The 21,420-nt window shown below is 44.5% G+C and overlaps 1 protein-coding gene across 3 annotated transcripts; it reads right to left on the bottom strand.

Moving 5' to 3' along the window:
• Positions 1–3,407: 3,407 nt before the first annotated feature.
• On the bottom strand, positions 3,408–12,337 carry RAB29 (RAB29, member RAS oncogene family). Of its 3 annotated transcripts, none has more exons than XM_084865933.1 (6): positions 12,245–12,337; positions 11,702–11,957; positions 8,283–8,354; positions 7,184–7,365; positions 6,275–6,396; positions 3,408–5,512 (listed from the first exon to the last, which is right to left on the bottom strand). In XM_084865933.1, the coding sequence occupies exons 2-6, from the start codon at positions 11,823–11,825 to the stop codon at positions 5,401–5,403; spliced, it is 612 nt and encodes a 203-aa protein (XP_084722059.1). In that variant the 5' UTR covers positions 11,826–11,957; positions 12,245–12,337; the 3' UTR covers positions 3,408–5,400. The 3 variants fall into 3 exon arrangements, with proteins under 3 accessions (XP_084722059.1, XP_084722060.1, XP_084722061.1); XM_084865934.1 differs by having other exon boundaries at positions 12,240–12,332; XM_084865935.1 differs by lacking the exons at positions 8,283–8,354; positions 12,245–12,337 and having other exon boundaries at positions 11,702–12,238.
• Positions 12,338–21,420: the final 9,083 nt, after the last annotated feature.

Here is a 21,420-nt window from a genome sequence, read left to right as displayed (position 1 = left end):
ACTTAAAATATACACTGAGTGGCCAGATTACTATGATCTTTGAATGCATAATAATCTAGCCATTTGGGCCGAAACCGGTTTGGCTCAGTGGATAGAGCGTCGGCCTGCAGACTGAAAGGTCCCAGGTTCGATTCCGATCAAGAGCATGTACATTGGTTGTGGGCACGTCCCCAGTGAGGGGTGTGCAGGAGGCAGCTGGTCGATGTATCTCTCTAATCGATGTTTCTAGCTCTCTATCCCTCTCCCTTCCTCTCTGTGAAAAATCAATAAAAATATATTTTAAAAAATACATTTTAAAAAATAATAATAATCTGGCCACTCAGTGTAGACTGACCACAGAGTTGCAATTTTAAAATAAGGTTTTTCCGTGTTTGAGAACTGCATTGTGGGTAGTTAGAAAGAAGCAGAGGACTTACTAGCCACTATCTCCTGGTCCCTTGACATATCAAGATTGGCAAGCTTTCCCTTATTCTTAAGTACACTGAGTGGTCAGGTTATTATGCCTTCAGAGATCATAATAATCTGGCCACTCAGTGTATATTCTCCTATTAGTCTCTTTCTCTGATATAGAGCAATACTATTATTATACTGAAACTCTGTAGATAAAATTTGACAGAATTCAAATTATGCTTGAAAGCCAAAGAGAAGGTAGGATTTTTCTAATAACCATGAAAATCATAAGGTGGATATATTTTTAAGTCTTTGGTATTTATGGTGGAATTAAAAATACATATATAGCCGAAACCGGTTTGGGTCAGTGGATAGAGCATCAGCCTGCAGATTGAATGCATAATAATCTGGCCATTTGGGCCGAAACCGGTTTGGCTCAGTTAATAGAGCGTCAGCCTGCGGACTGAAAGGTCCCAGGTTCTATTCCGGTCAAGACCATGTACATTGGTTGCGGGCACATCCCCAGTAGGGGGTGTGCAAGAGGCAGCTGATCCATGATTCTCTCTCATCGATGTTTCTAACCCTACCCCTCTCTCTTCCCCTCTGTAAAAAATCAATAAAATATATTTTAAAAAAATAAAAATACATGTGTAGTTCTTTAGAACACATCTCTTCCTAGGGTTTCCTACCTAATCCAACTTGCAGCTTTGGGGATTGTTTGGCTGTAATAAATGAGTCACTTATACAGCTGAGGACTCTTCCTACACACAGTGAACTAAAGCGGGTAGAAGGGAAACATCTTTGGACAATCTGGTCAGTGGAGTTTATCGAATACCTTGGAGATTTTACATCTTTTAACCATGGACTTAGATTACGTCAAAAGCAAGCCACTGCCTACAGAAGGACAACCAAGGGCAGGAAAGCCTCCTGGAAGATGGGGCACTGTCTTGAGGACAGAAGACAGACCACATAAAGAAGAGTTAGCCCTAACTGGATAGAGTGTCAGCCTGCGGACTCAAGGGTCCCAGGTTCGATTTTGGTCAAGGGCATGTACCTTGGTTGCGGGCACATCCCCAGTAGGGGGTGTGCAGGAGGCAGCTGATGGATGTTTCTCTCTCTCTCTTTTATTTTTATATTTTATTGATTTTTTACAGAGAGAAAGGGAGAGGGATAGAGAGTTAGAAACATCGATGAGAGAGAATCATCAATCAGCCACCTCTTGCACACCCCCTACTGGAGATGTGCCTGCAACCAATGCACATGCCCCTGACCGGAATCGAACCCGGGACCCTTCAGTCCTCAGACCGACGCTCTATCCACTGAGCCAAACCGGTTTCGGCGGATGTTTCTCTCTTATCGATGTTTCTGACTCTCTCTCCCTCTCTCCCTTCCTCTCTGTAAAAAATCAATAAAATGTTTTTTTTAAAAAAAAAAAAAGAAAGAAAGAGTTAAATTTGGAAATAATGAGGAACCCCAACATACTTTGGCAATAGCTAAGGAAAGGGAATTGGGGAAACCTCTGGGAGTAATTTTGGCTCACTATTAGTAACAAAAGAGCAAACCGCACTTCCTGCTGAGAGGCCTTGCTTGACCTGTGGTCTCTTATTCTCTGCTTAAGTTGGTCGCTTAGCTCTCTTGCCCAGAGTTGAAAGCCATGGCAGTCACAATCCCACAGCGCAATTTTCAGTCCTTCCTTGGGTCTCCTAGAACCGTGGTCGGCAAACTGCGGCTTGCGAGCCACATGTGGCTCTTTGGCCCCTTGTGTGTGGCTCTTCCACAAAATACCACGGCCTGGGCGAGTCTATTTTTGAAGAAGTGGCGTTAGAAGGAGTTTAAGTTTAAAAAAATTTCTCTCTCAAAAGAAATCTCAATCGTTGTACCGTTGATATTTGGCTCTGTGGGCTAATGAGTTTGCCGACCACTGGCCTAGAACATACTGTAGGGAATGCTTGTTTTCTTTTGAGCCATAGAGCAGCTGTGGGTGGAGGGACATCTCGTCTCAAACACGGAAACAACTCTAGGGAAGGGCTACAACAGTGTCCACGTTCCATCCAATTTTACCTGAGAGGTGGCATCCAAATGATAAGATCTAATTATTTTTAGCATAATCATATTTCAAGTCACGTAAATATTTTCTTCTTCCTTGATTGTTTTCCCTTTTCTTTATGGGTAGGGATATGGAGAGAAATTAGTTATATTTCAATTTCTTCTTCAATTAATTTTAGGCCTATAATTTTCAGCAATTAGGAGAGAAAAATCCATAAGGGCTGGCAGGCCAGCTTCTAGCAATGCTTGAAAAGGCAGGTAGATCTTGAGTCAGCAAATGGGAAAAGAAAGGATATTCTATTTTTTAAAATGGTCACATCTCACCGGGACCGGTTTGGCTCTGTGGATGGAGCGTCGGCCTGCGGACTGAAGGGTCCCGGGTTCGATTCCGGTCAAGGCCATGTACCTTGGTTGCGGGCACATCCCCGGTGGGGGGTGTGCAAGAGGCGGCTGATCGATGATTCTCTCTCATCGTTGTTTCTGACTCTCTATCCCTCTCTCTTCCTCTCTGTGAAAAATCAATAAAATATATATTTTAAAATGGTCACATCTCTGAGCAGTATTTGGGATGTTACATCAAGTACTGAATTGGTATTAGGCGACTGGTACCAATAAATTAACAGGTAAACAGAAAAACATTTACCTTCGTTTTTATAGAAGGCATTTAAAAAATAAAGTCTCTATGTCCACAATACTCTTGAGTAATCAGCATAGGCTAACTTTTTGTTTTGTTTTGTTAATCCTTACTGGAGGATTATCGGAGGGTGTTTTTCCATTGACTTTTAGAGATAGTAGAAGGGAGTGGGAGAGACAGAGAGATACATCCATGTGAGAGAGATACATTGATTGGTTGCTTCCTGCACATGTACATGCCCTTGACCAGAATCAAACCCTGGCAGAATCCATTGAGCCAAACAGGCTAGGGTGGGATAGACTAACATTTTAACAAACTCACATTAAAGGCCAATAACTATTATGAATACAAGATTTATTTCCCACTTATTGCTGGGATTGAAACCAGTGCATACAAATCAATGTTCTTCTCAAATAAAAAGAATGTTAACCCACTATTACCTTCAGAATCATTGTAATAAAAACCCTACCTGAAAAGGGTAATACAAAAGAGATCTTCAATATCTCCAAACATTGTGCAAAAGTTATAATTGGTATTAAAAACAAACAGACTGAGGTCTGTCAGTCTGTTCCATATCTCTGGATCTATTTTGTTGGCCAGTTTATTTTGTTCATTCGATTCTACATATACGTTAGATCTCACCAGTCAGACTTGGGAACCACTGACTTAGGATACATTTAGACAAGGGTGTCTCAAAGAACTGTAGGCCACAGGGCCCACTTAGAATATTCATAATTCTGGGTAGTTATAAATCACTATCCTGTGAGAATTTAACAAATTATACTGCTTAGAAGCGACTTGATACTAAAAACTCTCCCTGATTTAGCACTTAAATTAGCTAATGATTTCCTGCCTGTCTACTCCCACCCCCAGGCAAAGGTCTGTACATAATACTTGTTTCCTGTGGCTGCTAAGTGCTAGCCACTCAGATTGCTCAGAAGCAAGTTGCTCACAGGGTTTTGTTCTATTAACCTCTCCTTTTTCTTCCATTCAGATCCCCAGAGCTTCGAGGATCAGACAACTGGGCACCACATGAAGCATTATGCATCAAAACATCAACCCAGAAACTTGCAGAAACGGCAAACCCCTCCCTTACCCTACTGGTAGAGAGACAATTAGACCACCCTAATTTCTTTTCAGAAAGAAATGCTGGCATCACACAAGATAGACAATTTGAAAGCTTGACCTTTTTTTTAAGGGAGGGAGGGAAGGAGAGAGAGAGAGACATCTACATGGGAGAGACACATCACATTAATTGGTTGCCTCCTGTTTCTTCCCTGAGCAGGAACTGAACTCACAACCTAGGCATGTGCCCTGACCTGGAATGGAACCTGCGACCTTTCCATGCAGGAGATGATACTCTAACCAACTGAGCCACACTGGTCAGGGCAAGCTTGATTATTCTTGAAGCCAAGACAAGAGAAAGCTAATTATGACTTTAGAAGCTTCAAAAATAACAGTGACTAGCCGAAACCGGTTTGGCTCAATGGATAGAGCATCGGCTTGGGGACTGGAAGGTCCCGGGTTCTATTCCGGTCAAGGGCATGTACCTTGGCTGCGGGCATATCCCCAGTAGGGGGTGTGCAAGAGGCAACTGATCGATGACTCTCTCTCATCGATGATTCTAACTCTCTATCTCTCTCCCTTCCTCTCTGTACAAAATCAATAAAAATATATTTTTTTTAAAAAATAACAGTGACTTTTGGGTCACCTCCAGGAGCCCCAAACCCAAAGATACCAAGCCCCACTCTTACTGCAGTTCAGAATCAGATCTTTACATTGAAAGTCCAAGACAGAAAGTATCATGACCTATAAGGGAAATGACCTTTGATTTCATTTTCTTCTCAATCTGAAGTCATATCAGATTGATATCTCAATATGTATCAGATGGAAAAACAAACTCAAAAGCAGCTGAGAATTGTGATCCTTAAAACACAGACACTGATTTCTAGTCCTACCCACAAAACCCCAGATCACAAATGGAGTGATGCGATGACCTTTCTTATACAAAAGGCACCAGCTGTACAGATGATGTCTTGTAGAACTGAGCACATGATACCTATTTTGTTAACCAGTGTCACCCCAATAAGTCCGATAAAAAGGGGATGAGCAGGAAGGCATTGACCGGACCACATGGGTCAGCAGCAAGTGAGAACCAAGTTTCAGGAGATGCAGAAAAGCACATGGGTCCCAGGTGTCTTTTCTTAGTGATGACGGCCCTCCTTACTGGACAGTCAGCAGGAGACAGTTCAGATGCACTTAATACAACTGCTGGGTGGGCAGCTGAAGGGAAGGAACTGGAACCTGGAGGGAAAGCAGGCGAAACACGACTAGCAGCATCCCCAACTATAGGAAGGCTTGGCTTGGAGGTTGATGTAGTCCCCTTGGGTGGACAAAAACGTGTCTTCTTTGGAATTGCTCATCATCTTTTCAATGAGGACTCTAAAAAACAAATAAAAAATAAGCCTGAAAAGCTGAATTGAGGAAAGGGAGAAACAGCAGACATTGTCTTAACGCCAGATGGCATTCAGTAAAGCCGCCAGGTTTGTCCCGTTATCTCAGGAGAGAGGACAGCATCTCTGACCTTCAGAAGCTGGCATTCAAGGGGCCCAGTCTGTTCTGATTTACTCAGAAACAAGAAAAAAGGTACAATGGGCTGCAGTGGAAGATGGGTACATCTATTAAATCTATTTAATTTTATCAGAAATCTGTGCAAAGTGGGTAGATTAAATAAACAAGAGTTACATGTTTCTTGTTGGCCATCCACTTGCTATTCGTTATTGATACCATAACAGAATCAATTTAATGTGGTTTTTTTGTCTGAAAAGGAAAAGCTTATCTTTTGTTTGGAGCACAGAAGCAAGCTGAATCCTGATCTGTGTTATTTCAGTGTCTAGTTGATTTGTACTTGAGGTTTCTGGAACATAAAACCTCATTTCTAAATACCTGGCAGAGGTTCAGTGGTCAAAAGATGGAGTAAGATCTACAATTTGGTATTTCAGGAGATGAACCCAGAATTACCTTTGCTGTCAAAAAATAGAATTCAGTTCAAGAAACATTTATTAAGATGTGCTATTTGTCAAGCACTGTTCAAGGTTCTGAAAGTATAAATCAAGAATATGGTCCTGATTTAAAAAAAAAAAAAAAAAAAAAAGAAGGTACAACGAGCTACAGTGGAAGATCTGTGTGCCCATAGCTACTCACCTCATGGCCTCATTAACATTTTTGTTCTCCTTGACTGATGTTTCTGTCCAACCCGTGAAACCATTCTCCTTACTGAAACGGTCAACCTGGTCTCGGCTCACTGCCCAAGGGGACAGGTCGCACTGGCAAAGAGAATGAATAAAAGGCAACACCATAAACTTCCTGGGATTAGGAACACAGTTCAGATACCTCTGGATTAAAAACCTTTCTATCAATGGCGAAGAACACAGCAGCCTCTAAAATCTATATTCAAAAAAATAAAATCTACATTCAAAATTCCTCCCCAAGAAAGCCTCAATATCCCTTGAAAGGAGGGAGAGATGATTTTACCAAGTTGAGAAGAGAAAGTGGATCACAAGAATAAGAGAGCATTTTACTTTATTCTTCTTAAAAAAATATATTTTATTAATTTTTTACAGAGATACGGAGAGGAAGAGAGAGGGATAGAGAGCTAGAAACATCGATGAGAGAGAATCCTCGACCAGCTGCCTCTTGCACACCCCCTACTGGGGATGTGCCTGCAACCAAGGTACATGCCCTTGACCGGAATCAAACCTGGGACCTTTCAGTCCACAGGCCGAGGCTCTATTCACTGAGCCAAACCGGTTTTGGCTACTCTATTTTTTTTTAAATACTTTTATTGATTTCAGAGTTGAAGGAAGAGGGAAGAGACAGAAACATCAATGATGAGAGTCATTGATTGGCTGCCTCCTGCATGCCCCCATTGGGGACCAGGCTCACAACCCTGACATGTGCCCTTGACCAGAATCGAACCCTGGACCCTTCGGTCTTCAGGCCGACGCTCTATTCACTGAGCAAAACCAGCTAGGACTGGAAGAGCATTTTAGATAGCTTGCCCTCTCACCGCTGATTGAAGCCAGAAACCATTTTCCTAGATTGACCATGTACCTTATTGGCCAAGAGCAGGCAGGGCACAGGCTCTCCATTGGGCAGAGTGAGCTTGCTGTCCAGGTCCTGTTTCCATCTCTGGCTGTTGCTGAAGGTAGTGGCATTGGTAACATCAAACATAATAACACAGGCAGAGGCGTCTCGATAGTACAGGCGTGTCATAGATGTGAAGCGCTCCTGGCCTGGAAGGACAGGAGAGGTCCCTAGAGGGTGATCCTGAGAACCAGCCCCAGAACTCCCTCTTACATCCTGTCCTTTCTGCCTTCGTTGTGGGAGAGAAGGCAGTATGCTTGGCGGTTGAGTCCAGATTCTTTACCCAGGTCATCCCAGTCCAAGTCCCTGCTCTGTCATTTACTATCTGTGTGACTTTGGACAAGTCAAGCTTTCAAGGCTAAATATTTCCCATCAGGAAAGTGGACACAGAAGCAGAGCAGTAGCTTTATCATAGGGTCATGGTCAGGATTAATGAGTCAGTGAATATAAAAAATAAAAAAATGTTTAGAAAAGTGTTTGAGCCGAAACCGGTTTGGCTCAGTGGTAGAGCATCGGTCTGCGGACTGAAAGGTCCCAGGTTCGATTCCGGTCAAGGGCATGTACCTTGGTTGCAGGCACATCCCCGGTAGGGGGTGTGCAGGAGGCGGCTAGTCAATGTTTCTCTCTCATCGATGTTTCTGGCTCTCTATCTCTCTCCCTTCCTCTCTGTAAAAAATCAATAAAATATATATATTTTTTAAAAAGTGCTTGACACATAATAAGGGTTAGCTATCATTATTGTCTCTATTTCCCGAGTATCTTGTTTCTTATCAAGATCAGCTGGAAAAAGCACCCTCTCCCTGCAGTGGGGGCACCCACCTGTAGCCTGGACAATCCACCACCCTGCCAGCCCCTCCACACAGACTGCTTTGCATTTACAGGGCAACACATCTGCAGAAACATCTCCAACAGTTCTGTGTCTGGTCAGCTCCCGCATCCTCAGCGCAGCTCAATCATCCCAGCTTCGGGAGCACACTCCTGGTTTTCCTGCCCCACTTTTTCTCTGGCAGCTGGCTGGTTACCCAAACTCGTCTCCCTGTGTTCCTACTCAGTCTTCCCAGCCTACCTGCAATATCCCACAGCTGCAGCCTCACCATCTCGGAGTCAGACCACTGGAGAACCTTCAGAGCGAAATCCACTGAAAATATATGTATAATGTAGCTGATTAAATTTTACCTTTAAACAATCCACAGAAAACCTCAGGTCAAATCTGCAGTTTCAACACTAGGGACACACAACTCCATTCATTCATTCAATTTTTAAGCCCTCGGTAAGCTGAAATATATATATTTTATTGAATTTTTACAGAGAGGAAGAGAGAGGGATAGAGAGTTAGAAACATCGATGGGAGAGAATCATTGATCAGCTGCCTCTTGCACACCCCCTACTGGGGATGTGCCCGCAACCAAGGTACATGCCCTTGACCGGAATCGAACCTGCGACATTTCAGTCCGCAGACCGACGTGCTATCCACTGAGCCAAACCGGTTTCGGCAGCCCTCGGTAAGCTGAGATGAGCCCACACTCAGGTATTACAGAAGGGAGTCGTTAGCTTTTACCCTCTTGTCAAACCAACTTATTTGATACTATTTGTCTCCAAGGCTGGAATTAGGAGGGTGGGGATATTTAAGAAAACAAGTGCTCACCCTGACCTCGCAGCATATAACCTTTGTTAAAGGTTAAACAGTTTCTGGGAGACTTAGGGAGTTTTCTCAGAGAAGGGATGATAGGGGGCAAAGGGGAAATTAAGTAAGTGTGGTGGCTTTTGCCACTTTCACATTCAATTTCACTCTTGGTTCCTAATCAAATGGTATTATGATAAAAACGCACTCTGGGGAATTCTACATCTTCCGTAAGGCTGTAGGAATTATCTTGGGCAGGAATGGGATAGAGTGACAAAGTCCCAGAGGATTCCTAGAAAGAAGACAATGCATAGCCCCGAAGGTGTGGCTCAGTGGTTGAGGGTCCATCCATTAACCAGGAGGTCAGGGCACAGGCCTGGGTTTCCAGCTTGATCCCCAGTAGGGGACATGCAGGAGGCAGCCCATCAATGATTCTCTCTCACTGCAATCATGTGCTTTCTAGTAATCTTCTGGGACCTTGTCACTCTATCCCATTCCTGCCCAAGATAATTTCTAATTCTGTCTCATCATTGATGGTTCTATCCTCCACTCTCTGAAATCAATAAAACATATTTAAATGATTGTAAATGCTTGTTAACGTTTTAAAACTTCGTAATGAATACCAGCACACATTGCAAAATTTACATTGGTGTACTTTTTTTTTTTCCCTTTAAAAACCGTGGGTTTTTTTTCCTCCTGCTCCCTCTTTTCTGGGAACCCTTTCCAACCCAAGATCTAGGTCGCTAACCCACTTGAGAGAAAATTCACACCCTTGCTGAAACCGGTTTGGCTCAGACTGAAAGGTCCCAGGTTCGATTCCCGTCAGGAGCATGTACGTTGTTGCGGGCGCATCCCCAGTAGGGGGTGTGCAAGAGGCAGCTGGTCAATGTTTCTCTCTCATCGACGTTTCTCTCTCATGAAGTTTCTAGCTCTCTATCTCTCTCCCTTCCTCTCTGTAAAAAATCAATAAAATATATTTTAAAAAAAAGAAAAGAAAAGAAAAGAAAAAGAAAATTCACACCCTTCAATCATTTCCCAGGCCTCCCGAGGAGGCGCTGGGTGCGGGTGTGGGTGGGGAGGGGGCAGTGTTTCCCCCGATCCCTTCGCATCCTCCTCCCACAGATGTGCAGGGGGAGGGGAGCGCGGGTGGGTGGAATCGGGCGTGTGGAGGAGGGGATGAGGGCGCGGTGCGGGAGGAGTAGAGGAGCGGGAGGAGGAGCAGGAGGAGTAGAGGAGCGGGGGGAGGAGGAGAGGTGTGTGTTAAAAACGTGTATATTGCTGAAACCGGTTTGGCTCAGTGGATAGAGCGTCAGACTGCGGACTTAAGGGTCCCAGGTTCGATTCCGGTCAAGGGCACGTACCATGGTTGCGGGCACATCCCTAGTAGGGGGTGTGCAAGAGGCAGCTGATTGATGATTTTCTCTCATGGATGTTTCTAACTCTCTATCCCTCTCTCTTCCTCTCTGTAAAAAATCAATAAAATATATATTTTTTAAAAACGTGTGTATTAGCCGGGACCGGTTTGGCTCAGTGGATAGAGCGTCAGCCTGCGGACTGAAGGATCCCGGGTTCGATTCCGGTCAAGGGCATGTACCTTGGCTGCGGGCACATCCCCAGTTGGGGGGGTGCAAGAGGCAGCTGGTCGATGTTTCTCTCTCATCGACGTTTCTAACTCTCTGTCCCTCTCAATTCCTCTCTGTGTAAAATCAATAAAATATATTTTTTTAAAAAACAAACAAAAAAAACACGTGTGTATTAAAAAAAAGTGTATTTTTTTTTAATGGAGATAAATAAATGTTTGTTACTCTCCCACTTCACCAGCTCTGCCCAGCTAAGAACCTCCTATGTAACAAAAATTTCTACTCCTGAAAAACAGTCCAAAGATCACACCTAGAAAGAAATGGAAAAAGAAAAAGAAATGATTTAACTCTTTTTTAAAATAAATTTTATTGATTTCTTTTACAGAGAGGAAGAGAGAGAGAGTTAGTTAGAAACATCGATCAGCTGCCTCCTGCACACCAGCTACAGGGGATGTGCCCGCAACCAAGGTACATGCCCTACACCGGAATCGAACCTGGGACCCTTCAGTCCATAGGCCGACGCTCTATCCACTGAGCCAAACCGGTTAGGGCTGATTTAACTCTTAAGGTGTTCTCTTCCTTCCTCCCTAACCCAGTTTAAGAGAAAAAGGGGTGGGAAAATAGGCCAAAGAGGTGGTATAGTTCCGATCCTTGGAGAATCCCTTTCTTTAAGCAATCAATGGACAACAAACACATAGCCCATCTGCCCGGATAAAGGAGATTGTGGCCTCCAGCCTCGCCCCCGCAGGCATCCCGCTATCTGCCTGAATCAGTGCTCAGATAGGTTTTTCATCCTCTCTAAAGGTTTTCCGCGGCGAGGTCAGGGTGAGTGCCTTTCTGCTCCTTCAATAGCTGCCTGCACCTCCCGGAGAGGCAGGACAGCAGCCCAGCGGGCCCCTCGCAGGCCCTCCACGGGGTCCCCGCTGCCTCTGCTGCCCGTGACCGCTGGGACGGCTGCCCCGCAGGAAGAGACCTGAGCTCAGAGTTCCCTGGCGGACGCAGCAATTGCTCCTTTTCTCTCCCTCCCTCCCCTCCCCACACCTTCGCCCCATTGCTTTCCAGGCAGTCAGCTCAGGTTGGGAAAACCTGACCGGGGAAACCCCGAACAGGCATGCAACTCAAACACCCAGCAGTTACTCCCTCTAGGATGCCAGACTCCTACTTCCTGACCGAGGAAGGACCCAAGGACACGAGATCCCCAGCTGCCCACCCTCCGGGAGGCCCCTGCTGGATGGAGTCCGGGATCCGGGCCCCAGGTCCACCCCGCCCCGCTGGCCGGCTTACCTCCCACGGTGGACTTGTAGTGTTTGCTGAAGCTGTCCTGGGAGTACCTCTGCACCAGGGACGTCTTGCCCACCGCGGCGTCCCCCACCACCAGCACTTTGAACAGGTGGTCGCGGCTGCCCATGGCGAGCGCGGTGGACGGTTTTGGGGAGGCGGGAAGCGCGGGGGGAGATCGCCGGTTTTAACCTCTGTGGCTCCCGACCCCCTCCCTACTGAGGCTCGGCATTCCGCCCACCGCCTGCCTGTTGGGGTTGCGCTGCCGAGAAAGCAAAACGGGAAACTACACTCAACCTTTGCGCGCTTCCTCCCCGCGCGGCCGCAGCCTGGGTGGAGCGCGGGGCGCGGGGCGCGTCCTCCGAGCCCCCGGCTGATCGCACCCTCTCCCCCTGCCCGCCCCGCTGCCGAGAAACGGAATCAAGCGAGGCGGTGCCGCACCCGCAGGGACTTCCCCGGAGGGGCTCTGGGGAGCGACTGAACCGGGCCACCTCACTTCCCGGGTTGGGCCAGAAGATGGGAGCCCTCCCTCCACTGCACAAACCGAACTCTGAGGCCTGAGCGGCTCACGCCTCTCCGCCCGGGACTCTGCAGGCGCTGTCCCTCTGGTCTACTTGGCGCGCGTCACGTGCTGGGTGTTTGGAGAACTACATTTCCCAGCATACCTCGCCCTGAAAATAATAGTGGAGTGCGGAGACACGCCCGCGAGGCCTCCTGGGAAGTGTAGTTTACGCGGTATTTTTTTTTTTTTTTTTAACTTACACCGTTTCAAGGCTGGCGAACTCCTTCCTTCAACTTTCTGAATGCTATTTTAAACATCATTCTGGAATAGGAAAGATGCTTAAGAGGGACTTGGTCGACGTGATCTCATCTGCCTGAGTCAGTCCTCAGATAGGTTTCTCCTTATCTTCGGTGGTTTTACGCAGCAAAGATTAAGAATTATTCCACAGAGTTCATAAAATTTTCCACTAATAAAACCTCAAGTGGAAATCCCATTTCCTGTTCTTTCACTTAGGTAGACAAACCCAGGATCTTGTGAACATGATAAAAGCCAACTCCTACATTTCCCTCAGGATCCCCATATCATACCGGTCAAGTTCAGGAACACTTGATCAAGAGACTGACCCTTACAAAAACCCATGCTGTTAGTGTAAGTTATGAACATCTAATTAGTCAGAACAGTAAAGACAGAGAGAAACCTCGCCCTAACCGGTTTGGCTCAGTGGATAGAGTGGACTGAAGGATCCCAAGTTCGATTCCAGTCAAAGGCACATTCCCAGTATGGGGTGTGCAGGAGGCAACTGATCAGTGTTTCTCTCTCATCGATGTTTCTAACTCTCTATCCCTTTCCCTTCCTCTCTGTAAAAAATCAATTATATATATATATAAAGAGGCAGTTCATTATTCTCACTTCCACAATCCCTAGTCTAGCTACACTATTCATATATCCTTTGAGCTGGAAGCTAATTGGAGTACAATTTGAGTCCTCCTTTTGTTGCCTCTGTTGCTCATGAATAATAATTAGTAAACTATGGTCCTAGTTGGTTTGGCTCAGTGGATAGAGCATCGGCCTGCAGGCTGAAGGGTCCCGGGTTCGACTCCTTCTGTCAAGGCATGTACCTTGGTTGCGGGCACATCCCCAATAGGGGTGTGCAAGAGGCAGCTGATCCATGTCTCTCTCTCATCAATGTTTCTAACTCTCTCTCTCCCTTCCTCTCTGTAAAAAATCAATAAAAAATATTTAAACAAAACAAACAAACAAACAAACAAAAAATCAGGGCCATGGGAAAATAGCCCTGCCCAGGTTTCCTGACACAGAGGCCACCTGGTCTATGAAGAAGGAACATCAGTGTAGTTCACAACTTCTTTCGCCCAAAATGTTTGTTACCTAGGTAGGGGAGGTCAGACTGGACTATTCATATTTCAGGATATCTCAGACCTCATAAATGGTCTTTTCTCAATTGTCATTGGCTTTTACATAGTTGACCAATTTGTTTATTTATTTTTAAAATATATTTTATTGACTTTGTACAGAGAGGAAGAGAGAGGGATAGAGAGTTAGAAACATTGATGAGAAAGAAACATCCATCAGTTGCCTCCTGCACACCTCCTACTGAGGATGTGCCCGCAACCAAGGCACATGCCCTTGACTGGAATTGAACCTGGGACCCTTGAGTCTGTAGGCCGACGCTCTATCTACTGAGCCAAACCGGTTAAGGCCCAATTTCTTTTCTTTCTTCTTTTTTTTTTTTTTTTTTAATATATTTTATTGGTTTTTCAGAGAGGAGGAGAGAGGGATAGAGAGTTAGAAACATTAATGAGAGAGAATCATCGATTAGCTGCCTCTTGCACACCCCCTACTGGGGATATGCCCGCAACCATGGTACATGCCCTTGACCTGAATCGAACCCGGGACCTTTCAGTTTGCAGGCCGACGCTCTACCACTGAGCCAAACGGGTCCTGGCCCAATTTCTTTTTTTTAAATATGTTTTTATTTAAATATGTTTGTTTTTTTTTAAGTATGTTTTTATTGAAACATATAGTTGAGTGAAAGGAAGAGAGAGAGAGACAGAAACATCAATTATGAGAGAGAATGATCAACCAGCTGCCTCTTGCACACCTCCAAAGGATGGTCTGAAATGAAACCTGGGCATGTGCTTTGACCTGAATCAAGCCATAACCTCCTGGTTCCTGGTCAATGCTCAACCACTGAGCCACACTGGCTGGGTGCCCACTCTTTTAAATCTGTTTTTCACATGGCTTCCTGAGACAGTTCTTTCTCATTTGTCTATATTTTTCTTTTCTTTTTTTTTTTTTATATATTTTATTGATTTTTTACAGAGAGGAAGAGAGGGATAGAGAGTTAGAAACATCAATGAGAGAGAATCATCAAGAATCATCCCTACTTGGGATGTGCCCACAACCAAGGTATATGCCCTTGATCGGAATCGAACCTGGGACCCTTCAGTCCACAGGCCGAGGCTCTATCCACTGAGCCAAACCGGTTTTGGCTGTCTCTATTTTTCTAATCATCTTTTTTTCCTTCATGGTTTCTTTTCATCCCATCACCCCCTAACTATGTTTTCCTTAGGCTTAATTCTATGTCCCTGAGCTGATTGTCCTGTAAACTCTTTATTTAGTAAGTTGCGGTTGGCCTCAAATATCTCTCAGAGTCTTGACTTTATTTATATCTTTATTGCCAATCAATTATGGTCACCTGCCATAAGGTACATCCACTGAGAAGTCCTCCCTCTCACTACATCACCACAAAAACAGCTCCTTTTCTCAGCTTCCGTATTTCTGTTCTCATTATTTCTTTCCTCTACTCAGACTTCAGACCTCAAGCATTTTTTAAAAATTATTTTATTGTAGGAGACACTTAACATAAGATCTACATTCTAATACATTTTAAAGTGTGTGATATAATACAGAAAAATGCAAATTTTAAAATGTGCAATATGAGTACAATGTTGTACAACAGTTCTCCAGACTTTATTCATCTTGCTTAACTGAAACTTATGCCTCTTGCTGATCAATGATTCTCTCTCATCGATGTTTCTGACTCTCTATCCCTCTCTCTTCCTCTCTGTGAAAAATCAATAAAATATATTTAAAAAAAAAAAAAAAAAAAGGAACTTATGCCTCTTGGTTAGGAACTCCCTATTTCTCCCCGCCCCCGCCCCCCCCCCTCCAATCTCTTAACCACTCTTCCACTCTTTGATTCTATAAATTTGACTATTCTATTATTTTATTTGTTTCAAATGTGGACGAAAGGGGCCACATGTTAACCTGACAAGCTCAGGGAAGGCCTGCATGGAGAACTTGCAAACTCAGAGACCTAAAGTCACTACAAAGGATGGTCTGAAATGAAACTTTCACTAAAAGCAGTTATAATGGCCGAAACCGGTTTGGTTCAGTGGATAGAGCCAGGTTCGATTCCGGTCAAGGGCTTGTACATTTGTTGCGGGCACATCCCCTGTAGGGGGTGTGCAGGAGGCAGCTGGTCGATGTTTCTAGCTCTCTGTCCCTCTTTTTCTCCCTTCCTCTCTGTAAAAAAATTAATAAAATATATTTTAAAAAATAAAATAAAAAAATAAAAGCAGTTATAATGGGACTTCACCTCTTAGGCTGGTATCTTTCCTGACAAGGTCGGCCTTTACCTTTACTGTCTTTTTGCATCTGTGATAACACATCCTTGAAATGTCTGGTTAACTTGTAACTTCCCTTTTTTCAAACCCCTTGGGGCACAACCTAATGTGCCTGTTATTGTTATCTTGTTAATTGTTGACTGATATGTGTTTATCATTTTACTCTTTATCCAAAACCAGAGATTTCCCCACTTGGTTTTCTCCTGCCTCTCTAATCTATCACCTGCATCCCCTCCTTTAAAAAAAAAAAAAAAAAAAAAAAAAAGATTTTTTAAAAATTGATTTTAGAGAGGGAGAGAGATAGAAACATTAATGATGTGAGAGAATCATCTATTCCCTGCCTCCTGCATGCCTCACACTGGGGATCCAGCCCCCAACAGGGGCATGTGCCCTGACAAGGAATCGAACCATAATCTCCTAGATCATAGTTCAACATTCAGCTACCGAACCACTTTGGCCAGACAACATCCCCTCCATTTGATTGCAATGTATAAAAATAGATGAAAAACCACCATTCTCTGGAGCATTATCCCAACCCGTTGAGATTCTGCTTCCCCACAATTGTCCACAGTTTGGCTCAAATAAACTCACAAAAATTCTTTACTTGTTTGAATGTTTTTAAGAGAAAGTTTATTTAGAAAGTTACAGAGGTAGTAAAAGTGAGCCATAGAAGAGATGGGCTAAGGAAACAAGTTACAGAGGCACAGAAGGGCCTTTGGCGCTTAGGAGAGAGGCAGAGGTGATTCTTCTGGGGGAGAAAACAGGGGGTGGAAAATGTCATGGGACAATCAGTGGGTCCAGGCTGCCTGTCAATACTTGAGCCAATTAAGCAGAGACAGGGTTGAATCATATGTGAGCCTTTATTCCAATATTGCCGACCACATGGGAGAGAAGCAGGTCATCCACAAACATCTGCTCTGCAGCCCCCATAAGCCAGCTGCTTATATAGAGTAGGTCAAGGATTACATGGGGAAGTAGGAGACTGGGGTATTTGGGCAACAAGGTTGTTCATCTTTCCATGATAATAGGCAGTTCTTAAATGAGAATGGTTTCAAGGTTGAGTCCCAGGTCCTGGGGCATACAACTCCTAGCCAGGTCAGAATATAACCAACACAAGGCAATCATGGTTAACTGAGCATGGTTACTATTTCCCATAACCATAGCTAGTCCCCAATATTCTATGTTCAACCCTAATAGAAAGGCATCCGACTGCTACTGAGAGGGTAGGGCTTGAGGGTAGGATAAATTTTTTTAATCCTCACCTGAGGATATTTTTCCCATTGATTTTTAGAGAGAGTGGGAGGGAGAGATAAGTAGGGGAGAGAGAGAGAGAGAGAGGGAGAGAGAGAGAGAGAAAGAGACACATCTATTGGTTGCCTCCCTAACATGCCCTGACCAGGGCTGGGGGTTGAACCCACAACCCATAATTGTGCTGTTGAGGTGCCTACAGTATGAATTCAATAAATACTTCCTAAAGGAGTAAAGGAGTGACCCAGCACCAGCAATCTTCTAAGGACTTGGGAGCTTGACCTCAAATAGAAGAGAAAGAGCGTCTATGATTTGCAGAGGGTCCTCCCCTGTCCGCTAACCCAGCAGAAAATGCTTTGTCACATGAAATGAGATTGAAGTGACACAGGAAGTGGCCTGGCAGCCTGGAGATGGATGAACCCAGAGAAGGGGGGGGGGGGGTGGGAGGGGGGCGGGGGGCCATGGGGCTCCAGCTGTCTCTCAGCCCCAAACTCCGGGCTCATTTAAATGATCTCAACTTTCTGGTGATTGTTTTGGGCACAGGAAGCCGCTTGGTGAGAAGCTGGTGACCCGGCTAAGCACTCGGTTAGAAGGCTCAGCAGCAAGGTGCCCTAAGAAACGCTCCAGAGACGGAGAGTGGACTAGCTCTGAGCCTGGGGCCGTCTGCAGCCACAGTGTGGGGTGGGGAATCTCCCGCCCACAGTGTAAGGACCCAACATCATTTGGTCGGCCCTGCCAAGGCAGAAGGGGTGAATTCATTACATGTTTGCCCAGAGATAGCCGGCTAATTTTTAAGTTGATCATTTTGTATGGCCCTCGAAGGATGTTATAAATACCCAAATGGTCCTTGGTAGAAAAAAAGGTTCCCCACCCCTGATAGGGAAAGCATCAAACTAGTTTTTACTGCTTTTGTTGCCACATTTGTCTCCTTCCATGGATGCCCTCCTTTCCACCCTAAGAAGGACCAGGGCAACAAGATAGGAAAAGGGTGGAAGCTGGAGGGGAAATTTTGGTTTAAAAAACGGAGTGTAACTTGGCTGGCATGGCTCAGTGGTTAAGTGTTGACCTATGAACCAGGAGGTCACGTTTTGATTCCTGGTCAGGGCACATACCAGGAGGGAGGAGAGAGAGAGATAGAGAGAAAGAGAGAAAAAGAGGGGTGGGGAAGAAGAGAGAAAAATTTTATTTTTATCTCATTATTATCGCATTCTACAGATGGGACAATTGGGGATCAGAAGAGACTAATTACGGCCGCCAGCTGAGGGAGCTGGGATTCAAATCTATGTCTGTCCACCTCTAAAGCTTGTGCTTGTTATTTTAAAAACTAAGCGGCATGAGGAGACTAGGGAGGCTTCTGAGAAGGAGAGTATAGCATCCTCAGTGTGTTTTCTGTGTTCCCACATTCCAAAAGTGGACAATAGGATTTTTATTTACTGATTTAAAAAAACAACAACAAAATAATCTTGATTGGAGAAGGCAGCCTGGCAGTTGTGTCTGGTTGGAGTAGGAGAATTCTAGCAAGGCCCTGGGGGGCCCAGAGATTTCAGCTTTGACTGCCAGCTTTGACTCTGATACAGGAAAAAACTAACCTAGATGCTAAGCAAAGCAAGAGAGAACATAGTGTGTGTGTGTGTATGTGTGTGTGTGTGTGTGGCGGTGGTGGGAGGAGGCTGGAGGCACGAAAGTGACACACTGTCTGTCCTCCACAGCATGGCAGTTATAAGGGAGAAGGATCAGTAGCTGCACCCCCTGGTTTGGGAGTGGTTTCCCTAAATACCTCAGGCAATAGTAACATCTTCCCCTACCTTCCTGAACCTGTGTGGAAGGATTTTTTTTTTTTTGCCTGGCAATCAGATCTTAGTTAACATTCCATATTTGACAATTCTGATAGGTTATTTATTCTCAGAAAGCTTTAGTTTCCCTTACCATAGATTTCTAATGCCTGAATACCAAAGACTTCGTTTCTGAGTAACTGAGGGACTCAACACCTTAGGTCTGTACATGCAAGTCACACAGGTGACCGTCTGTGGTAGTCAAGGGCAGATAAACAGGTGGATGTCCCAGGCGGGCCACCGTTTGGAGCTCCTTTAAAGCAATGTTCTCTATCTACTTGTCAACATTTCTTTAATAGGGACAGAGAGAAAATAATTTCCATAATGATCCAAATAAGGAATTTGTTCTAGTATGTTCAAAATAAGGCATCTACACCACACACCGACTGACATAACATTGAAATGTATTTTAGCATTATTTTTCATTTAGCTTAAAAAATCAGCAATAGCGAGGTGGTATTAGCTAAACTAAGCATGAATATAGCCAGAAAGTCTTTATTTATTTATTTATTTATTTTTAAAATATATTTTATTGATTTTTCACAGAGAGGAAGAGAGAGGATAGAATCAGAAACATCGATGAGAGAGAATCATCGATCAGCTGCCTCTTGCACACCCCCTACCGGGGATGTGCCCGCAACCGAGGCACATGCCCTTGACTGGAATCGAACCTGGGACCTTTCAGTCCGCAGGCCGATGCTCTATCCACTGAGCCAAACCGGTCTCAGCAGAAAGTCTTTCTTTAAATGGTGTTTAAAATTTCTTTTCAGACTGGCCAAGCTATCCTCACTTTTTTGGAATTTCTGTTTCCTAGTTTTAGGTGGGTTTTGTTTGCTTGTTTTTTTTAATTTTTAGATTTTCCAAGGCAGACATTTTCCTGGGTGCTTATATTTAATTAGTGTAATAAAATACAGTTTCGTGCAGGAAACAGTACTATACTGTGCTTTATTCAGCTTCTGAATTTTAGCGGGAGAAGAGAGCAAACTTGAGGATTCTGTTAGCTGGCTGATGGCAGGACTGGCAGTGTTGCCTGTAATTATGTTGTAAAAATATCCTGAGAGAGGCGGGCATGGGAGAGGCATGTTTTCAAACGCCCCCTGGAAGACACGGTGTCGGTAGACAAAGAACATTTCAAGGGGTCTCGGGAACAAAGCTAAGAGGCACCATATCTCTGATCATTTCAGGAGTGTCTTTGTGTTCCCTACACAAGGCTACTGGGTCCCCTGGTTCATTGGGCTGGATGCATAGAGGAGGGCCCCAGGCTGAGAGAGACCTGGGTGTGAATACAGGTCCTGGGGCAAGACATTTAACTCCTCTGAGCCCCAGTATCTCCCTCATAAAATGGCGATAATATCTGCCTTGTAATTATTAGAGATACTTTTGAAATTGTAAATGAGGCTATTTTTAAAATTACTAGCTGAAACCGGTTTGGCTCAGTGGATAGAGCGTCGGCCCGTGGACTGAAAGGTCCCAGGTTCTATTCTGGACAAGGCATGATGTACCTTGGTTGCGGGCACATCCCCAGTAGGGAGTATGCAAGAGGCAGCTGATCGATGATTCTCTCTTACCGATGTTTCTAACTCTCTCTTCCTCTCTGTAAAAAATCAGTAAAATATATTAAAAAATAAAAATAAAAATAAAATAATAAAAGTACTAGCGGCCTGATGCATGAAATTAGTGCAAAGGACTTGGCCCCCTGCCGCTGTGGCTTCATCTGGAAGGTTGTCCAGTCTAATTAGCATATTATGATTTTATTATGACAGATACTGTACAGTATACTATACTGTATATTAAAACATTATATCAGGGGTCCTCAAACTTTTTAAAGTGGGGGCCAGATCACGGTCCCTCAGAGAGCTGGAGGGCCGGACTATATGAACTACTAATCCCTACTGTAACACCTTGGCTGCGCTCACTGCCCAAAAAACCTGGTGGGCAGGATCAGACTCCCCTGGGGGCTGCATGTGGCCCGCGGGCCGTAGTTTGAAGACCCCTGCATTATATGCATAAAAATATATGAATAGTAACCAACATGCAATTGTCCTCTTTCCATTAACCCTTAATAGCATATTAATATTGCTGCTTTGAAGAGTTAGTACTAGAGCTCAGGCTTGTCATAAAATGCCAATTTCTTAAATGCTCCCCTCCTTAACATTGACTAGTATTTTTTTGTTTACTATGTGCTGGGCATTCTTTTTTTAAAAAAATATATTTTATTGATTTTTTTTTTTACAGAGGAGAATAGTGAGAAACATCAATCAACTGCCTCCTGCACACCCCCAACTGGGGATGTGCCTGCAACCAAGGTACATGCCCTTGACTGGAATCGAACCGGGACCTTTCAGCTCACAGGCTGAAGCTCTATCCACTGAGCCAAACGGGTCAGGGCTGTGCTGGGCATTTTTAGTATTGTATGTGTATTATCTCAATGAAGTTTCCCAATAATCCGAGGAAATAGGTTTTAGTACAGATGAGGACACTGAAGTTCAGAGAGGG

Source organism: Pipistrellus hanaki (assembly GCF_964339955.1).
Source record: "Pipistrellus hanaki genome assembly, chromosome: 18".
In the NCBI taxonomy this organism is placed as follows: domain Eukaryota; kingdom Metazoa; phylum Chordata; class Mammalia; order Chiroptera; family Vespertilionidae; genus Pipistrellus; species Pipistrellus hanaki.
The sequence above is the reverse complement of the archived record's forward strand: the minus strand, read 5'-3'. Positions and strand labels throughout refer to the sequence as shown.